The sequence below is a fragment of the Perissodus microlepis genome, chromosome 7, assembly GCF_051167445.1.
Source record: "Perissodus microlepis isolate ML-2025 ecotype Zambia chromosome 7, ASM5116744v1, whole genome shotgun sequence".
In the NCBI taxonomy this organism is placed as follows: Eukaryota; Metazoa; Chordata; class Actinopteri; order Cichliformes; family Cichlidae; genus Perissodus; species Perissodus microlepis.
Genome location: NC_140467.1, coordinates 14,495,870 through 14,515,525, shown reverse-complemented (window position 1 = coordinate 14,515,525; position 19,656 = coordinate 14,495,870). Strand labels below are relative to the sequence as shown.

The following is a 19,656-nucleotide window of genomic DNA, read 5'->3' as shown; positions in this document are numbered from 1 at the left end:
GGACGGAGAACACACACATACGCACGCAAGCGCACACACAAATACACACATTAATCAGTTGCAGGACTTTCTGCCGTGCCTGGTTCCCAATCTCTCTTTCTCTCAGTCTGCCTGGAGAAGCCATCAGGTACGATTAGTTCAAGCAATAATGGCTAGTGCTTAATCAGCAGGTCAATAGGCAATGTTTCGCTCCATTCCTCCCATCTTGGCCAGCGCTAATATAACACTTAACAAGGAGAGCAATCCTGGCCATTGTCTGCCACACACACCAATGCACATAAAGAGACACACACTTCAAGAGAAGTACTTATAGTTGGCCAATCCAAATAAAGATTCTGTTAAATTAGGCATCTCTCATCACTTTTATCCCAGTATCTTCCTGCTTTTGGTGTGTTATTTGGAGAAAAGGCACAGGTATAAATAAGATGAAGCATTACATAAGCACAGTAGACTTGTTGTATTATCCCTACAGGCTTGCAACAGAGTGTAAAGTTCATTAAGTCAGGTTAATGCTAATCTTTGGCTGTGTGCAAGTACAATTTTTTTTAAAGACTCCAGGCAAGAGGAACATCTGTTTGCAAAGTCTAATCCTAATTTAGATAGATGCTGCCGCTATTCAGTCTTTATTAAAGGCAAGCAAAGCCGTGCCTCCTCTTACACGGAACACACGGTCGCTGGTCGGCGGATGGTGTAAGTGTTCAGGCAGGGCGGTGTGTAATCTCACTGCCACATGCTGTGAGATCAGCAGCGGAACAGAAAGCAGTTCTGACCATTTGACCAGAAATGGGACAGAATTAACGCTGCAATTATGAAAAGAGCTCGAAGCAGGATACTTGAACGATACAGCGAGCTGCTTCTTCATACAAATGCAAATGCCTTTTCCCCCCCCTCCATTTAAACTGGTGTCACATCCTGTCGTACATCTGCACAAAAATTACATTTGTGAATGGAAGAATTTTTCAAATCTGTAGCAGGGAGACATACAGAGCTGGCGGCACAATCGTTTTATTTAAGGAATGAACTAATTACTCTTCATTTCCACTGTGTGTATTCACATTTAAATGAATTGTTTCTTGTAAGATGTAAAAACTAATCATAAATATCTCACAGAAATTTGTTCAACTTCAACAACATTTACAGATTTATCTAAGAGAAAAGCAGTGAGTCCACACATTATATCTTCAGCTTTAACCAAACAGTTTTCTTGCAGTTTGGTCGGACGAAACTGTTAAAAGATTAAAACATCAGGACGACTTTCTCCCTTGCAGAGAGAAGCTGAGAGCCAGTTCTCCACATAACAGTGCTATGTTTTGTTTAAGCCTACAAATTGCAATAAAAATGTTTATATTAATTTCAACAATAATGTTTTTTCACTTGCATTGTTAGGGTTTAAAATTCCCAAGACAGTAAGGCAATTCAGTCTACAGTCATTTCTCTGTGTGTACATATTTACTTGACAAACTCACTATAGGCTATGTTTCTAATCCAGACCAATCAAATGAGGACACTGCAGCACGCTGGTTTGACCAGGCGCTTAAGGTGACATAGAAAAGGATCTGTACACACTCCTTGTGTATTTTTCCACTTTGGTTTTGTACTATAAACCTTATGAAGTAGGAGAAAGTAGTGGAATAACTGTTTACTCTTATATGAATGACAAATGACATCTTGGGCCATGAGGAATGCAGTTCAGTAGTATCACTGCTATTAATGCATGTGTTGAACAACTAGTATTACTACTTATGAAACTGAAGGGTTTTCCAGCTGCCATCGGGCGAGAAGTCGCCAATCTGGTGCAGGGCTAACACACAGAATTGCACAACCATTCACGCTTGCTTTCACGTTTACATCCAATTTAGAATCACCAGTTAACCTAACCTAACAGTCATTGGACAGTGGGAGGAAGCCAGAGTGTTGTGGAAGAACATGCGAGCTCCGTGCAGAGAGACTGCAGACAGCTGGTGGATTCAAACCCTGGACCTTCTTGGTGTGGAGCAGCAGTGCTAACCACTTCACCGCTGTGCTGCCAGGTCATATTAAACACAATAAAAGAGATAAGGTTGATGCATGGGGATGTTGTGGAGGTTTTCCATTAAATAAAGCCTGCAGACAAGCGGTGAGCGGTAGCTAACATTCTTTAATCACAAACAAAGAACAGAAAACCAAGCTTGGTGGAGAGCCTGCATGATCGTGGGGCAGACGGTCAGCAGAGTCTCTCCCTGAGCCTAGCATGGCTCTCACTTAAATACCTTCTTCAAGAACAAAAGGCAGTACACAGCTGTTTCACTTCTTAAGGTTCACACTCCCTTGCTACCTCCCAGAGTTATCGAAGAGACAAAAGATTCTTCCTGTGGAGTTGTCTGCTTCCCCCAACTTCCTTACCAGACCCCCACCCTCTAACTGCATGAGTGTGAGACATGTTAAAATCCAGTGTCACCAAGGCATCATACAATAAAATAATGTGAATAATACATAAATAAAAGAAATTCCTGTACAGGGATTTTGATCTGATGTGTCTTTTGTCCTCTGTCCCTCCCATCACGCCAAACCACAGATTGCTGTCCCTCCCTGAGCCTGGTTATCCCTGAGGTTTCTTCCTGATAAAAAGTGAGTTTTTCCTTCCCACTGTCGCCAAGTGCTAAGTGTTAATGGGGGTCATCTGATTGCTGGGGTTTTCTCTGTATTATTTTTGACGTCTTTACCTTAAAATATAAAATACCTCGAGGCAACTGTTGTTGTGATTTGGTGCTATATAAATAAAACTGAATTGGATTGAATGTGTGTTTCTTTGACTTTTTAAATGGCACCATGCTTTTTACGTGATAAAATTATAATATAATATTAACTGTAGCTGCTGATGTCTCATCACTACAGTGCTTTGACTGATTTTTCCCAAGGTTATTATACATTCATGTGAAAATGCACTTTGAAGAGTTTTTTTAATCTCTTGATATATATATTCCCACCTCCTTGCAAACCTTTTTCTTTCCATATGATTTGTATGATTTTGTTTTCATATGATTTGGCAGATTAGTGAACACCACAGCACAAATAAAACCCAGAATATGTTTAAGACTTGCTACAGTGACCAAAACACTTTTTGTCAAAGATCAGTTCATGTTGGATGAAATTTGAATAGCGCTGCACTGTAATGTGACACGGACAAAATGCAGACATTAGTAAAAGAACATAAATTTCAAGCAAATTTAAAAGACCACACAAAAAGAAAAAAACCCACGATATTAAAGATTTTAAACCTCTTTAACATGATTCAAAAAATTTGTGAAGTGTAACCAAAAGTATGAGAGTTAAAGTGATTGTTGTGGTGCACTCAGTGACAAACAGTGGAAGAAAGTTTAGAAACCAAACACTGGTTGTCTCTGCAGCAACTTCACTTCATCTTTCAATTACTGGGATTTATCTGTAAAGAAAAATATTCACTTTAACAAAGTCAGATATCACTTTGAGAGTTACACAATCACTTTAGCCTCTTTTGTCAGTGCACTGCTTTAGAGGAGACAATAAGCAGCTTCTTCCAAAATCTCCCTAAATACAGAGGCGTAAGTATGAAAACAACAATAAGAGGAGAAACATGAAATGAATCCTCAGTCTCAGTGAAATAAATCCCTTATCTTCTCCTATGGGGGGCAATTAGGCTAATAAGACGATGACTAAGGAATATGATTAGCTGAAAGAAACCCAGAGATAAAAAGCTGCATATGATAAGCTCCTGACCCCTGCTGAGGCTACAGCAGCACTTTGACTCTTCTTTATTGTTTATAAAGGATGGTGTCTGCAGTAAATATTTGAATTAAGGCACAACAAAAGAGTGTAGGGACATCTTATTAGTAAAAAAAAAAAAAAAACAATGACTGCTAACTTACTGTTATCATAACATAAAGTAATTTAACTTAGAGGTATTTTGAAGTGCTCTTAAATTCTGGCTGTGTTTTGTTCTTCTCTCAGTCACGGAAATGGTTTAGGTTGGCTCAAAACAGGTTAACAGTTAAGCCTCTCTCACACACACTGGAGCCACACTAGCCTGTGCCACACTGTGCGATACATTTTGAATTTGTGTTAGACCCTATCAGAGTGCCATTGAGTCTATTGACTCCTAATTAACCATCTTTGCTTTCAAACAAGATGGTAATCCAGCTGTAATTAGGGATACTGTCTCACACACGTTGGAGCCCCCTCCACGAGCAATCTTACTTACAGTCAGGGAAAAAGGGGAATGAAAGGAAGGCTGCCTTTGGAGTAAATAAATGAACAAGGCTGCATGAGGAGGCGAAAGAAAGAGAGGTGGTCACTGAAATATACTGTAGCGTTCAGGCACACAGAGTAATGGGGACACTGAATAGGTGGGTAGACAAGACACAAAGACATGCTGAGAGCAGATTATGGAGATAAAAATGTTTAATGAGAGATGTACAGAGGCCTGGCTGCAGGACAGGACATTTAAAAAAAAAAAAAAAACAGGCGCGAAACATGTTTCATGCTTTACATTTTATTAACTAGTTACAACACAGCATTGGGAACAGGAGTGAGGTCGGGGAGGAGGGGGTGATGTTTACCACATGATTAGCTTGATGATGACATTTCCAGTGACAACAGCTGTGCAGTGGAGGCCATACAGTACATTAAAGCACATGAAGTTAGGATGAGGGGGGTAAAAAGAAAAAAAATCACGATGGAGCTATGACATCATCCTACGCATTCAACTTTACAAACTAATGCATGGGAAGGACAAGGCTAAAAGAGCCACTTGTCTCCAAACGCGCACGCGTGCACTGTCACGCACGCACGCAAACTCCCAGCATGCGGAGTAGTTGCTTTGCCCCACCGTGTATCGACCACAGTGGGTTTGTAACGATTGCAACATGGTGCAGACCGGCTGCAGTGGCTGACAGGAATATTATGTCATTTCGGAGAGTGAGCCGGGCGCATTTTGGCTCCGTATAACCCGCTCATCCGTTTGACGAGATGTGGGAGGCGACGGCTCGACTCATCGCAGTCCCCCCTTTTCCTTCTTTCCTCAACCTGCATCACATCATCATCATCACCATCATCCGCACCGAGAGTGATACTCACCACATACGCTTCCTGGGTGGAAGACAATGTTCTTTGTTGGAGGCGGTCACCCCCAGAGCCAGCTGCATAACAGTAATGTATTTCTGGTAATTCACCATGGTACTGTCCACCGCTACTAAAAATCCAACCCAAAGAAAAGCACAGGTGATCATATATTTCTTTAGTCCCTGGCATCCGCCTCCGCTGCGTCTTCCGTGCTCAGCATCACAACGCCATTTCCAGCGCTGAAGGACTGACAGTGAAAACACTCCCCGAGGAGCTGAGAGAAAGGTGCCGTACCGCTGCGACCCATGTCTGCAATGACACTCTGACCGTGTTTTTTTTTTTTTTCTTTCTTTCTTTTTTTTTCTAGCTCTGGCAAACACACCGCCGATCCATCCGAACTGTGTATTTTTTTTATATTCTTTTTAATGACTACGGTCAGGATTTGGACATTATCTCCTTCCTCCTGCCTCCTCCTTCCTGTCCAGGGTTGGAAACACTCTCTTAAAAACGCTGCAGCGTCCAGGCGTCCGTGTGTGTGAGGTAGGGGAGAGAGTGTGTGTACAGTGTAGTCAGAGGGGAGCGACTGGGAGGGAGGGGAGGAGGGAGAGGAGGAGGGGGTGGGGGTCAAGGGACCGATTCATTTAGAGATGCTCGCTTGTAGCATCCATTTAGGAAGTCGAAAGTTTGCCTTTAATTACTTTTTAAAGGTTGGTTCTTTTTTTTAAAGTCGACTACCTTTGTTAGGTAATACTTCCGGGAAGCGGTAATGACTTGCAGGGGCGTAACTAGGAATTCAGAGCTCCCTGAACACCCTGCCTCTCCTGATAAATTCCGTTTTGTTTTGTTTTTTCAAAAGGGTCCTGGTGTGCTGGATAAGTAGGCATGTCTCCACCAGTTTTATTGCATTTTAATATAAGATATATATATATATATATATATATATATATATATATATATATATATATATATATATATATATATATGTATACACATATATATATATATATACATATATATATATGTATATATATATATATATATATATATATATATATATATATATACACATATATATATATATATATATAATAGATATATTAAAAAGGCATGAACATTTTTTTGTATCGAAAAAATATCGAACCGTGACACCAAAGTATCGAACCGAACCGTGAATTTTGTGTATCATTGCACCCCTAATATGTATATATATATATATATACACACACACATATATATATATATATATATATATATATATATATATATATATATATATATATATTCATATATATATATATATATATATATATATATATATATATATATATATATATATGTATATATAAATATACATATATACTTTGGTGTCACGGTTCGATATTTTTTCGATACAAAAAAATGTTCATGCCTTTTTAATATATCTATTATATATATATATATATATATATATATATATATATATATATATATATATATATATATAAATGTTCATGCCTTTTTAATTTGTCATTTATTAAAATTAGAAATATATATTTTAATTCAAAAGTGCAGTTTTTAAATTTAATGTTGCTGAAACAACAAAATAATTAAAAAAAAAATCTATCTGATCGAGAAATCACAGAGAAATTATAGATCGAGTTTATTACAGAGAAATGGCTCTTTCCAAAATAAAAGCTATACTATACGCTTCTTCTGGGGTATATTCTCAGCAGCATATTAAACATATCAGGTCCCCATAAGGAGAATCATGTGCTAACGGCTGTCTAAATGACTCGGGTACAGTTTGTAGCATGCGTGCTTGTTGTTTTTGTCTGCTTCCACTTGTCTTTGCACTAGGATGATGTCGGCGTAAATGTGCAGTCATATTCGTTGTGTTCCCACTAGTGCTGTCAGCGTTAATCTCGTTAAAATGACGTTAACGCCATAACGCGGCAAATCTCCGTTAACGAGTTACCGCGGATCGCCCCGTGCGTGGGGCTGGACGGCGTCAACATGTTAAGAAGCTAACAAGCTAACGCACTAGTTCCCGCCAATTGAGCATTGCGTGGCACATCCGACATACTGTTTTACTTTTGTCCATGACGCGCTTACCTTCAGGGTCATGCTTCACATGAAAACCAAGATAGTTCCAAACGCCAGATCTGAATTAGGGTGGGGGAGGTTCAGTTTCGGGTAGCGTTGAGGCAGTTGCCATGTTGCAACAAGCTTAGCTTCTGTCTTGCTAGCTTGCGCTGCGCTCAGTGGATCTGCACTCAACAGTGCAGCCTAGGTGGAGTAGTCGAACGCAGATCCACTGAGCGCTCAACACAGACAGCATCGTCAGAAGTAAAGTTGATAAAATAAATAAAAAATTTTGTATTGTTCGATACATATGCGTACCGAACCGGAAGCACTGTATCGAACGGTTCAATATCGATACTAGTATTGTTGCACCCCTAATATACATATATATATATATATATATATATATATATATATATATATATATATATATATATATTTGCATATATGTATATATATATATATATATGCAAATAAACAGGTGTAAACAGGTGTTTATTCATCTATAAGGGTCCAGATTGGACCCTTCAGGCAGTCGTACAAAAAAAAAGTATGACGGGAATGACTACTGATCCATGTTTTCTGCAGCTGCCAGTGTCCGATTCCACAACCAAGTATAATCCCCATCTTACTGAATAAATTATGACATATGGGAAACATGTGACATACAGATAAGCTTCTATTATACTAAAGAGATGAAAAAACTGAGGCCGATTAATGCATTGTCTATATGGCCGCACTGTCACACACCAATGGTGATGCAACTTGGGGCTCTGTGTCCCACCCGAGGAGTTTTCTGCATGTGGACGGGAAAAATCAGCAGTCCTCCACTTATTGGACAATCTGGTCTACCTCCTGAGCCTCAGCCACCCCTCGCAGGGGAAAAAAGACCAGTGAGAGCACTCAGACAGAAATGCCATATTTTTATCATGCTTTAGGTCTGACTGACCCCAAGTATTTTCAACCCATAAGCCTGTATGTGCTTAGACTTAAACAGTATATAGCTTGGTGATCATTAAAAAAAAAGTCCTTATATTTTATCTGGTAATGAGGGTCATAATGTATGTTTTAATATCATTTTATGCCCTTTAGCATATAATTTTGAGTTTAAAAAAAGAAAAGAAAAAGAAAGTTCTCACTCAGTTCTGAATGTCCAGTGAATGTAACCAGTAACTTGGAGATTTTGATGGTCCTTGGTGATTACTCTTAACTTCCAAAGGATAACAGAAAGCAACGGATTACTTATGTTACTGTGCATTTTTTTGGCTTTGTGCTCATATTTATGTATGACATAGATTAGTAGACAGTAACAGGACACGGCTGGTGAGTAATTTACCTTGAGAGTTTTTCACAAGGCTTGCAAATACCACAGAGACACCAAAGAGAATCATACTTAATTGTGAGTCTCCTATACAGTTTTCATTGTCTGGGATGTAGAAAGAAGAAATTGAGCACCCAGAGGGCAATGCATGCAGGCTAACTGAGCAGAGAGAGGCTGCACTTTGAAAGACACGCAATGACAGTATGAGCTAACCCTAACCCAGGGTGAATATACAGGGAGTGCAGAATTATTAGGCAAATGAGTATTTTGTCCACATCATCCTCTTCATGCATGTTGTCTTACTCCAAGCTGTATAGGCTCGAAAGCCTACTACCAATTAAGCATATTAGGTGATGTGCATCTCTGTAATGAGAAGGGGTGTGGTCTAATGACATCAACACCCTATATCAGGTGTGCATAATTATTAGGCAACGTCCTTTCCTTTGGCAAAATGGGTCAAAAGAAGGCCTTGACAGGCTCAGAAAAGTCAAAAATAGTGAGATATCTTGCAGAGGGATGCAGCAGTCTCAAAATTGCAAAGCTTCTGAAGCGTGATCATCGAACAATCAAGCGTTTCATTCAAAATAGTCAACAGGGTCGCAAGAAGCGTGTGGAAAAACCAAGGCGCAAAATAACTGCCCATGAACTGAGAAAAGTCAAGCGTGCAGCTGCCAAGATGCCACTTGCCACCAGTTTGGCCATATTTCAGAGCTGCAACATCACTGGAGTGCCCAAAAGCACAAGGTGTGCAATACTCAGAGACATGGCCAAGGTAAGAAAGGCTGAAAGACGACCACCACTGAACAAGACACACAAGCTGAAACGTCAAGACTGGGCCAAGAAATATCTCAAGACTGATTCTTCTAAGGTTTTATGGACTGATGAAATGAGAGTGAGTCTTGATGGGCCAGATGGATGGGCCCGTGGCTGGATTGGTAAAGGGCAGAGAGCTCCAGTCCGACTCAGACGCCAGCAAGGTGGAGGTGGAGTACTGGTTTGGGCTGGGATCATCAAAGATGAGCTTGTGGGGCCTTTTCGGGTTGAGGATGGAGTCAAGCTCAACTCCCAGTCCTACTGCCAGTTTCTGGAAGACACCTTCTTCAAGCAGTGGTACAGGAAGAAGTCTGCATCCTTCAAGAAAAACATGATTTTCATGCAGGACAATGCTCCATCACATGCGTCCAAGTACTCCACAGCGTGGCTGGCAAGAAAGGGTATAAAAGAAGAAAAACTAATGACATGGCCACCTTGTTCACCTGATCTGAACCCCATTGAGAACCTGTGGTCCATCATCAAATGTGAGATTTACAAGGAGGGAAAACAGTACACCTCTCTGAACAGTGTCTGGGAGGCTGTGGTTGCTGCTGCACGCAATGTTGATGGTGAACAGATCAAAACACTGACAGAATCCATGGATGGCAGGCTTTTGAGTGTCCTTGCAAAGAAAGGTGGCTATATTGGTCGCTGATTTGTTTTTGCTTTGTTTTTGAATGTCAGAAATGTATATTTGTGAATGTGGAGATGTTATATTGGTTTCACTGGTAAAAATAAATAATTGAAATGGGTATATATTTGTTTTTTGTTGAGTTGCCTAATAATTATGCACAGTAATAGTCACCTGCACACACAGATATCCCCCTAAAATAGCTAAAACTAAAAACAAACTAAAAACTACTTCCAAAAACATTCAGCTTTGATATTAATGAGTTTTTTGGGTTCATTGAGAACATGGTTGTTGTTCAATAATAAAATTATTCCTCAAAAATACAACTTGCCTAATAATTCTGCACTCCCTGTAAGTGGAATGTGTTCACAGTTTACACTTGTCTTTTAAACCTCATACAGTTTGAATGCTCAGTGAAATCATTTGTAGCTGTCACAGTTGCTCATAACAACCAGTGCAGAGTAATATGAATGAGAAAGTCTGAAGATTACAACAAATTCATCAGTTCTGTGCGTCTGCTTAACCCCATCCGCACATAAAGCATGTGAACAATGAATATTCACCAGAGTATCAAACACAGTATGACCTAATTTTATTGGACCTTTTCACTGGAGACACCCTCGTATTTATTTTATTGAACTTCTTTCCAGGGAATTATTACTCTCCCTTATATTTCTATCACTGGGTTATGAATTCTGTGAGCTCATACCTGTTACAACCACATTATTTTTTAACTGCCTTATACATATTCACATCACAACCAACCATCAGCTATTCAAAGAGATTCATGTCTCGTCTAGTTTCTGTTTTACGAGAGTGCATAAGAACCATTTTCTTTTAAATTGTTTTATTTTTAAGCCCCAATAACTAAAAAGGCAAATATGGTATTTGAACTAAACCTTTGATTGCAGTTCACGAGGTAGCATTTATAACAAAAAATATCTAATATCAGTTATCTAATGTAAAAGCAATATTTTAATGCTTTTTTCTGCCTTTTTGATTATGTTTGTGATTGCTGAATTGGAGTGAAGTGTGGTCGTAGTAGCTCTGCCTCAGTGCCCACACCACCTGTCATTAGCAGCAAACAGACGCTGGCGTGGGTTGCTTCCCAGTCAATAGACTGACACAGAGGTGCCGTTGTAAGCTTCAGAGTAAGTCGATTAGTCTAGACTTTGAAGTCTTAGAGGACACCTGAGTTTCTGAACTGCACCTCTCACCCTCACCAGCTCAGACATAAACAAAAGATAAATGGAAACTGGGGAGGTTTTATACTACATACGTCTGCTGCGAGCAACGCAGTCCTACAACTGACTGAATCGATCATTTAACTGTTGTGAGCTGAAGGCATTAGCTAATGATTTCATGTATATTTTAAAAAATCAAAATGAAAATCAAGTTTGGCAACGGTTTCGTCATCCAAATGATTTCCACCATACAGCTAAACAGACAGAGCATGACACTAAAGCTGCCAGTGTCAGGGGAGCAAATCCCTCTGTGGCCGACGCTGCTAAAAATGTTTGCACCCGTGATGTCGTGTGCTCTATCCGCGAAAGTATCCTAATCTACCCAACTGACAGTGTTAAACTCTCATTGGCAAACGCAGGGTGACACTGCGTGTGTAACGGTACAGTGAGCTTCTAGAGTAAATGTTCATATAGGATATGATGTTTTAGAAATAACTAGAGCTGATATGCTGAGAATGAACATCAGGCGTATTCTGAAATGTAAAACAGCCCTTTTGGTGGTTGCCAGCTAGTTACTTCTGGGTGACTGGAAGCAGAAAAGCCTTCGGGGCTTTAAAGGAACCTAAATTCACCCAGTGCTCATATGTCCATAAGTTCATTCATCCAGTACCTGCTGATGAAAAGGCTTCAGTGTGCATAAAGTAAATATGATTCAGTTTAAAAACAAAATAAAACATATAGTGATTTATATGCATAGACATTAAATGCACCTGCAAAGCCTTGAAACAAGCTTGGCTCCTACACAGGTTTCTGGAGCAGACAGACAGACTATAAAGTAAGATATCAAATAATACATATTGCTATAACTATACAAACACTAGGTTTTCATCCATTGGTCTCATATTTCAGATATTTTTAGATTCCAGTATTTTAAGTCAGTATATTTCAGTTTGATTAATCTTTGGATGCATATCATAGATCTCATTTACTTCATTCATTTGTGTAGAAATCACTAAGTAAAATTTCTTAAAGATGCACAGAATTGCCCAGTAATGACATTAAGATAGACATAAAATGATCTAATGTGTAGTAATGTTAGTGTAGCTTTCATTTTTAACTCATGACAGTGAGGATATGAGGTGAGAGTAACGGTGTAGGATTTTGGTTTGTTTTGAAAGTACATCGACTAAATTGTGTGTAATTAGAAAACAGCACAAAGTAGAATTTAATGATCTTCTATTAGTGGCAGGGCGGCACGGTGGTGTGGTGGTTAGTGCAGCTGGCAGGGCCTTTCTGTGTGGAGTTTGTGAGCCTGTGAACCAATTAAACTAACATCCAAAGACATTAGTTTAATTGGTTATTGGTGTCAATGTAGATATGAATGGCTGTGATAGATAGTTAAATTATCCAAGGTGTAACCCACCTCTTCCCCTATGACACCTTGGGATAGACTTCAGCCTAGATGTGACCCTGAGCCTTGGATATGCAGAAAAAAAAACCTATGGATAGATCATTAGAGGTACCTTCCTGTAGACTTCGTTAGATAATTCAGTTTCTTATGTAAAAAAATGCCTCTTTGCTTCCTGTTCGTAGCATCTTGAATCCTGTCAACAGTCAGCTAATACATCGATAATGGAATCATCAGTGCAGAGTTGCACTCCAGCAAACCTACCAGCAAAGCACCGTGTCACCTCCCATTGACTAGGATGCCACTCAGATAACTCCCCTGATTAATCAGACTCTGCACACCATCATTATCAGTCATGTAAGACACGGCAGCCATTAAATGATAGGAAAACTGCTGAGGACACACACAGAGACATTACCGAAGCTTCTCTCTTTCTCTCTCTGTCTTTTGTTTTCACATGCACACATACACACTGCAGGGAATGTGTATGGAAACCAGTGGTAGTGTGTCAGTGGGGAAGCACTAACACAACAGTGGGTCAGTGGCTGTGCTGCAGTCTGAAGCCCACTGCATTTCCATGCACACTCCACTGCAGCACTTTGATTGCACACTGACATCCCCCTCCTCTGCATCTCCACTGAGGAGCCGTCCCCATCATTACCCTTCTCACATGAGAACCCACTGCTGACATCTCTTATTGTGCGCCGCGCACTCACACGCTCACGCACGCCAAAACCAGCGTGCTCACACAGACACACACAGGTACACGTGTGCACAATTAACACACTAAAGTCCTCGTCTTTCTTTCTTTTCTTTTTTTTCCAAGCAAGTAAATAGGACACACAGGGCTGCCCTTCTTTCTTGTGTCCTTCCATTTGCTTGTCCACTTCTTTCTGCACAGCAGAATCAAAGCTGGTTTGTAGGACTCGGAAGCTGCTCCCAGAGGAGCCAAACCTGGACGAAAGCCCCGAGAACCACTACCGCTGTAACACTGTGATTTATTACTCGTGCACCAAACAAAGAGGAGTTCACAGAGAAAGTCCTCTTCACATGAATGCACTGCACCAAGAAGACCAAGAGTAATGAAGCACTCGCACATGCACGCACACACACACACACACAGTCACACCTCAGCGCTGTCGCAGTGCTTTCTCTCTGTGTACCGTGAGGTGAGTCATCAGCACGGAGAAGCATAACCTCACAGCTCCAGCTAATCTCTCCTCTCCTCCTCCACCTCCTCTTCAACCCGCCAGCATCTCATTTTCTCCACTTATGGATGAAAGCATGGTGCCTTACATCATGGCTGCTGGCTCACGTATAGATATAAGGCCTCAGAGCCAAACACACAGCCAACGCATCCTGGGTAATCACCTCATTTTCCATAGGGGAATGGAACATGTGCAGGTTTTGAAAATAGCCAGTTACTCATTAAATATATCTGTGCAATCATGGCTTGCATGCCTTTGAATTTTCACTTCAGTAAGGGCTAAGAAGCCTTTGCACATTCACAGATGAGTGCTCAAGAGGTCTTGAGTGTTGATTTTAAAACCAAGAATAGCTGCATATTGTAAACAATCTGGCAACCAGTGGCCTTTAAACTGGATTCAGCAAGCTTCCCATCATTCCCTGCACCTTCCCTGTGGGTACACACAGGTTCTCAGCGCCCTTTAAGGCAGAAGCCTGGAGATGTGATTAAATGCTGCGTGTTCACTCTCAGTCAGCAGGATACTGACCAGAGGCAACAAAAAGCCAAACTAATAAACACAGTGCCTCTTTGAACCCACACAGCTGACAATCAATCTGCTCCTCTGCTGTGGATCAGAGAAAGTGTTCAGAGAATAAAAGGGGGGAAAAAACTCACATGACTTCACATAGTTCAAACAAGAGGAAGACATTCCCAGGTTGCCTTCACATTTATAACAAGGCAGGCAAGCAGTCGTGCTTCACGCTGTCACACTGGGACACATGCTGGTGCACAATTTTTGAAGCCAAGCATCCATCACTTGAGGCAGTTTCTGTCCTACTTCTTCTAAAAGTGAACAAACAAAAGATTACGCTTTTTTATCCTGATATACATGCAGACAGCACTGCCCGACGCTTGATTCGCCAACTGTAGTGACATTCGCACTAACAAAGACAAGTGCATTGAAAACAAGCCATTCACAAAACCTGCAGATGCATGTCAGAGACGTCAGTTTCCAAGGAGCGTCTTCATGTATACGGCTACACTGAACGGTCTCAGGTGAACGCACAAACAAAGCATCAAACCCTGAAATGAAATTTTAAGAGGACTTACATTGGCTTGTTAGCGTACTGCATCTCCCGTGGAGGCTCTGTGACCATTCTCTGTGCTGTTATGCTGTTTAGTGTGTTGGTTTGTTTCTGTCAGCCTGTCTGTGTGTGTATGTGTGTGTCTATGCGTGTGTGTCAGTGCCCAGGGCCAAACCACTAGGATGGCTGTCCCCATGCTGACTTAGCTGTCATACATTAAAAAGGAACGGCCCAGGGAGCATATCAGCTTGCCTGTCCCTTCACTCGAAGCATCACAAATGCCCCCCAACCACCCATCCATGCTACCTCTCATACACACACACGACACTCATATACACACTATGAAATATTTTCTGCCCAACCCCCGCCACCGTGCAAGCTGGGCCAATGGAGGTCTCCAGAGGTCCACACACACACACACACACACATCCAGAAAGACACTGTCACTCAGTCACGACGCATTCAGAAGGGCTGACACACTCTGTGACAAAACACACCCTCGCAGGACTTTGTCTACCAGGCTCGCTCTCTTACATACAAAAAAAAAATCAACAAACTCACCAGAGGTCATTTTATGCGCCTCTTTTCTGCAGTTTTATTTTTAGCGGTGCTGTGACTGTTTCAGTGCTGCATTGCTTAGATTATTCCTAACAATATTAAGTCATTTGGTGTTTTTGATTTTTTTTAAATAAGTATTAGAATAAAATTCTATTACACCTCATGCAGTTCACAAGTTTACATTCACTCATCATGAACATTAATTCCATGTTAATTTGGGGCTTTTAATGATTTCTCTGAACTGTTTAAGGTCTCTTGGAGTCATTTCTAAACCACTGCAGATTCAAAGATCATCAGTTAAAAATCATTTATGTAAGTACAAGTTATTTAGACCTTTACCAAGGACTGAAAGAAGACCAAACTGTCACCCTTACCAAAACCCCGACCTCAAGTCTACTGAAAATTTGTGAAACGTGTGGATAAACCAACCAATTCAAATGAACTTTACCAATTCTGCCCAGATGAGTTGTCAAATATCCAACAATAATTATGCCTCGTTGGTGGCTACCAAGGGTCTGGTAAAGTTCCAACTTGCTAGAGGACACTTACCCTATTTTGGCAAGGGTGTATGTAAATATTTGAGCCTTTATGTATGATATTGACCCTCTTTGAATTCAAGAAAATCCAAACTAAATTCAAAGTTGTTCACCCAATTCTTATTTTTTAATCACATGAAAGATGGGTGCTCTAAAATCCTCCCAGCCGTGGAAAAAGAAATCTTTAAAAGGCTAAAACTATTCAAACATTCATGCCCATAATGAGTGGATATTAACTTTGTATCACAACTGAAAAAGATCTTCTGCATTTTGCATTGTTTCGTCACTCTTTTAGTCACAGCTGTTAATTTGTCATCGATCTGAATGTTTAAAACATGGAAGGATGATTTTATCTTCTCGTAGAGCATCGTGTGATTCAGCAGAAATAAAACTCAACATGACATCATTGATAGGGTATGTAAAGCAGTTCTCACCTGGAGTCAAATATGGGGTCGGTGTACATGGGAGGCGGGCACAGAGGTTGCTCTCCTGGAGTGTTCGGGGGCGCAGTGACGCCCCCTTTCTTGCCCTGTCCTGAGACACCATCTGTAGGAGCAGATTAATATTTTAGCCCTTTTTACAACTTGGCTGATTTACACCTCTTTCTCTCTGACCGGGTGAGCAAGCAGGAGAATTCATGAGCTGGTAATTGTGGGAAATTGCCACGTGTAAGGAAGACACTCACTTCTCTTTGTGAGAGTGTGTTTTATGTAAAAACACATTAACCTGGAGTAGTGCGGCACAGACAAGGCCCTGCATTTGCACCCACGTTGAGGCCATATGTTGTCAGAGGCTAGTTAGGAACGCTGGCGGCTCAGTAATCCCCTCAGCCACCCAGATTTAAGAAGCTATTTTTGCTTGCTCTTAGTCTGTTGTGCTGGATTACTGCAAAGTAGTTTAATTTCCTTTGTATTGTACTTTTTATATGTGTACATAATTAAAACTTTTGAACATGTAAGTGCAAAGCTGCCACAGATTAATGAGCTGAAACATTTTTATTAGAAAGACCCTCTATGACCTCTTGTTTTTGTGCTTTGCTGCTTAATGGTGTAATTAGAGGCTTATTAATGTTTTTACCTTCTCCATCCAACAGAAAGCAGGTTAGCATGTGAGGACAAACTTCCTCCAAAACAGAGCAGAATGAGCCGAATGCAGTAGGCCCCTTCGAGGACAGGTGGTCCAGGAATATCTCGGTCCGCTTCTTGTCGGAATCCTGTCCCAGTATTTCCTTGTACTCTCCCAGTGAAAAAACCTTGTCATACACCAGGTAAGGAAGTACACTGTTGACATCCAGCTCGCTCAGGATCTTTTCTCTGTGCTGCTGGAGAATCTTAGCTGCCCATCTCTGCTTCTTCCTGGCACATGGCTTCCTGCCAGACCTCTGCTGCTGCTGTCTTCTTTGCCTCTTCACGAACCACCTCTTGGTGCCACTGCCAAACATCTTCGAGTTGAGGAAACCCACCAAAACTTCTTCCACAGCTCTGTCAAAATAGTTCCCAAAGGAGGGGAGGTGCATATTTCATGCCAGTGAAGAGACCTTGCCACATATTTCTTCAAGCCTCCCTTTGTTGTTGTCTGAGTCGTTTATCTGGGCCAGGAAGAGACAATCTGGACAGTAGCTGATTTCTAGCCGGGTACTTAGCGACACTAAGAAGATTAACAGACTCTTAAGTACACCAATGCACATTGCTCACCAGCGCTTAGACACCCTCAACATATTTTGCATTATTTTTCTGTCTTGTTGGAAGATCAAACATTCACTAAAGTCTTCATTTCATATCCGTATGGCCCATTTAATTAAAAATGTGTCTAACTAGTTTTTCTGTTCTGTTACAGCCCAGAAGATAATTTAGAACAACCATGTCAGAAGGCTCCACAGTTATTTTGGGTTGTGCTGACTGGCCTCGAAATCACCAGGGACTTACAAAACAAGGAGTGCGAGAGTCAAATCCTCTACCCATCGAGGAAAACTGTGTAAAGTGAATGAGACATACTGTTAGGCTGAGTAAGATGGGAGGAACTCAGCAATCCGCAGCTCAGCAACTCTCCTAACAACTCACCTTCCTGGATATTGCTGTGAGAATGTGACACCTGATTAAAACAAGATTAGAACATTTCGTCACGGGCACTGACCCATTAAATCCAGCGTTACTCCTGCTTAAGGAGAAACATTAACATATGAGGAGGAAAAAGGGTGTTTCAAGGGGAGCTTAATGTATTTCAATGAAAATCTATTAAAAAGAAAAGACTAATGCAGCACAAACCAATATGACCTTGAAGTGGATTTTATCAAAGTGCTGAGAAAAAAAATAAACGTCTTTACCAGAAGATGGTGCTATTTGATCAGTGACTCCTGCACATGTGGCCATAATAGGCTTTTATTAAATATTCACCAGGACCAAAAACTGAGCCAAAAGTAATACATCACCGTATTTGAGAAGTATGAATACAGAAACAGCTTGTTATAAAAGATGATACAAAACAGGGGCTGTGGCAGAGATCATTTTTACAGTGGTCAGGCTCAGATCGTTACTCACGTCGGGGTGGAATAGAAAATGAGTTTTTCTTCTATGTTGCGAATTGCTGCAGGCTAAATAATCACTTTTACGTCAGTTACCGTTGTCATTAGCCTAAGCAGGCACGACTTATATCTGAACATACACCAAGAGAACTTAGAAACTTTTTTTAAAATGGTAAAAGCTTTGTTTTTTCTTTATTCTTATCGAAAAAGCTCATAAAATAATTACAGTGTAACTGAATGGCTGCTCTGTTAAACTGTATCTCTACTGGAAGTTAGAAAAAAAGATCATTCTGTGAGTATGTGCATAGCACTTTAACATGTCTCATCATCACTAGATGGGACTTGGTCATGGCCTCAGATTGCACCAGGGAAGACAGCACTGTAGTTAGTGTAAATTATGATTTGCTGATATAATTTTTAAATTCTTATTTTTAAAAAATTATGTGCATTATAATTTCTGTATTGTTTGTCTTTAAAGGGCTAAAATTAACCAAGAAATATTTCAAGTTTTTCCAGCAGGAAAGCAAAAATATATGCTAACACACCCACATTTCAGTCACAAATGTTCATTTAAACTGTACTTTAAACAGTTCATTTAAACAACTGCCTCGATTGAAGGAAATGTAGTGAAAGATTTATTTTTTGTTACTTACCCACTTGATATGATTTGACTGGGACCTCCTGCAGTGGTGTGGTAGTTTTGTGTTCTGAGTTTTACAAATCATTCACACTCACTCAGCCACTATAGCGATAGCCTGTGGTTTGTCATCAGTAACAACAGAGAGGCATAAGGCCAGTTGTACACGCAGTTTTTCAGTTGTATTAAGCACGGGAGGACATGTTTGCTCCACAGTGTCACCTGTCTGTGGAACGCTGAGTCTTTCTCTTCCTCTGTCTAACTGCACAGCCACCTACTGTGCTTTGCACTTAGAGCACTCTGCTCCGGCCCTACATCTACTATAATGGGAGAGAGGTTAAGTAGCAGATACAACCCAGGTTTACCATTCTTTGCAGCACCCTAAACCTACAGCTAAGCCAGAGAACCACACCGTGCTGTCATTCTATATTAGGTACTCCTTGCTATTACCAGGTTGAATATTCATTTGCCTCCAGAACTGCCTGAATTCTTCATAACATAGATTCAACAAGCTGCTGAAAGCATTCTTCTGAGATTTTGCTCCATATTGAAATGATAGCATCACACAGTTGCTGCAGATTTGTCGGCTGCATAGCCATGAAGTGAATTTCCTGTTGAACCAAATCCCAAATGTTGGAC

The 19,656-nt window shown here is 40.6% G+C and overlaps 1 protein-coding gene and 1 long non-coding RNA gene across 6 annotated transcripts in view; one reads left to right on the top strand and one right to left on the bottom strand.

Moving 5' to 3' along the window:
- The window catches only part of tjp1b (tight junction protein 1b), a 71,198-nt gene extending 53,626 nt beyond the window's left edge, over positions 1-17,572 (bottom strand). For 4 of the 5 annotated variants that reach the window (XM_084933686.1, XM_084933687.1, XM_084933694.1 and 1 more), the window contains exons 1-2: positions 16,937-17,572; positions 16,294-16,405 (exon numbers count right to left, since the gene is read on the bottom strand). In XM_084933686.1, the coding sequence (XP_084789812.1) occupies positions 16,294-16,405; positions 16,937-17,375 (551 nt within the window). In that variant the 5' untranslated portion in view covers positions 17,376-17,572. Of the gene's footprint in view, positions 1-5,091; positions 5,654-16,293; positions 16,406-16,936 lie in introns of those variants that run through there. The other variant, XM_084933689.1, reaches the window with a different exon arrangement.
- Positions 5,536-18,187, top strand: LOC146382785 (uncharacterized). Its single transcript, XR_014800672.1, has 2 exons — positions 5,536-5,616; positions 17,696-18,187. It is a non-coding gene; the product is annotated as an uncharacterized LOC146382785 (long non-coding RNA).
- Positions 18,188-19,656: the final 1,469 nt, after the last annotated feature.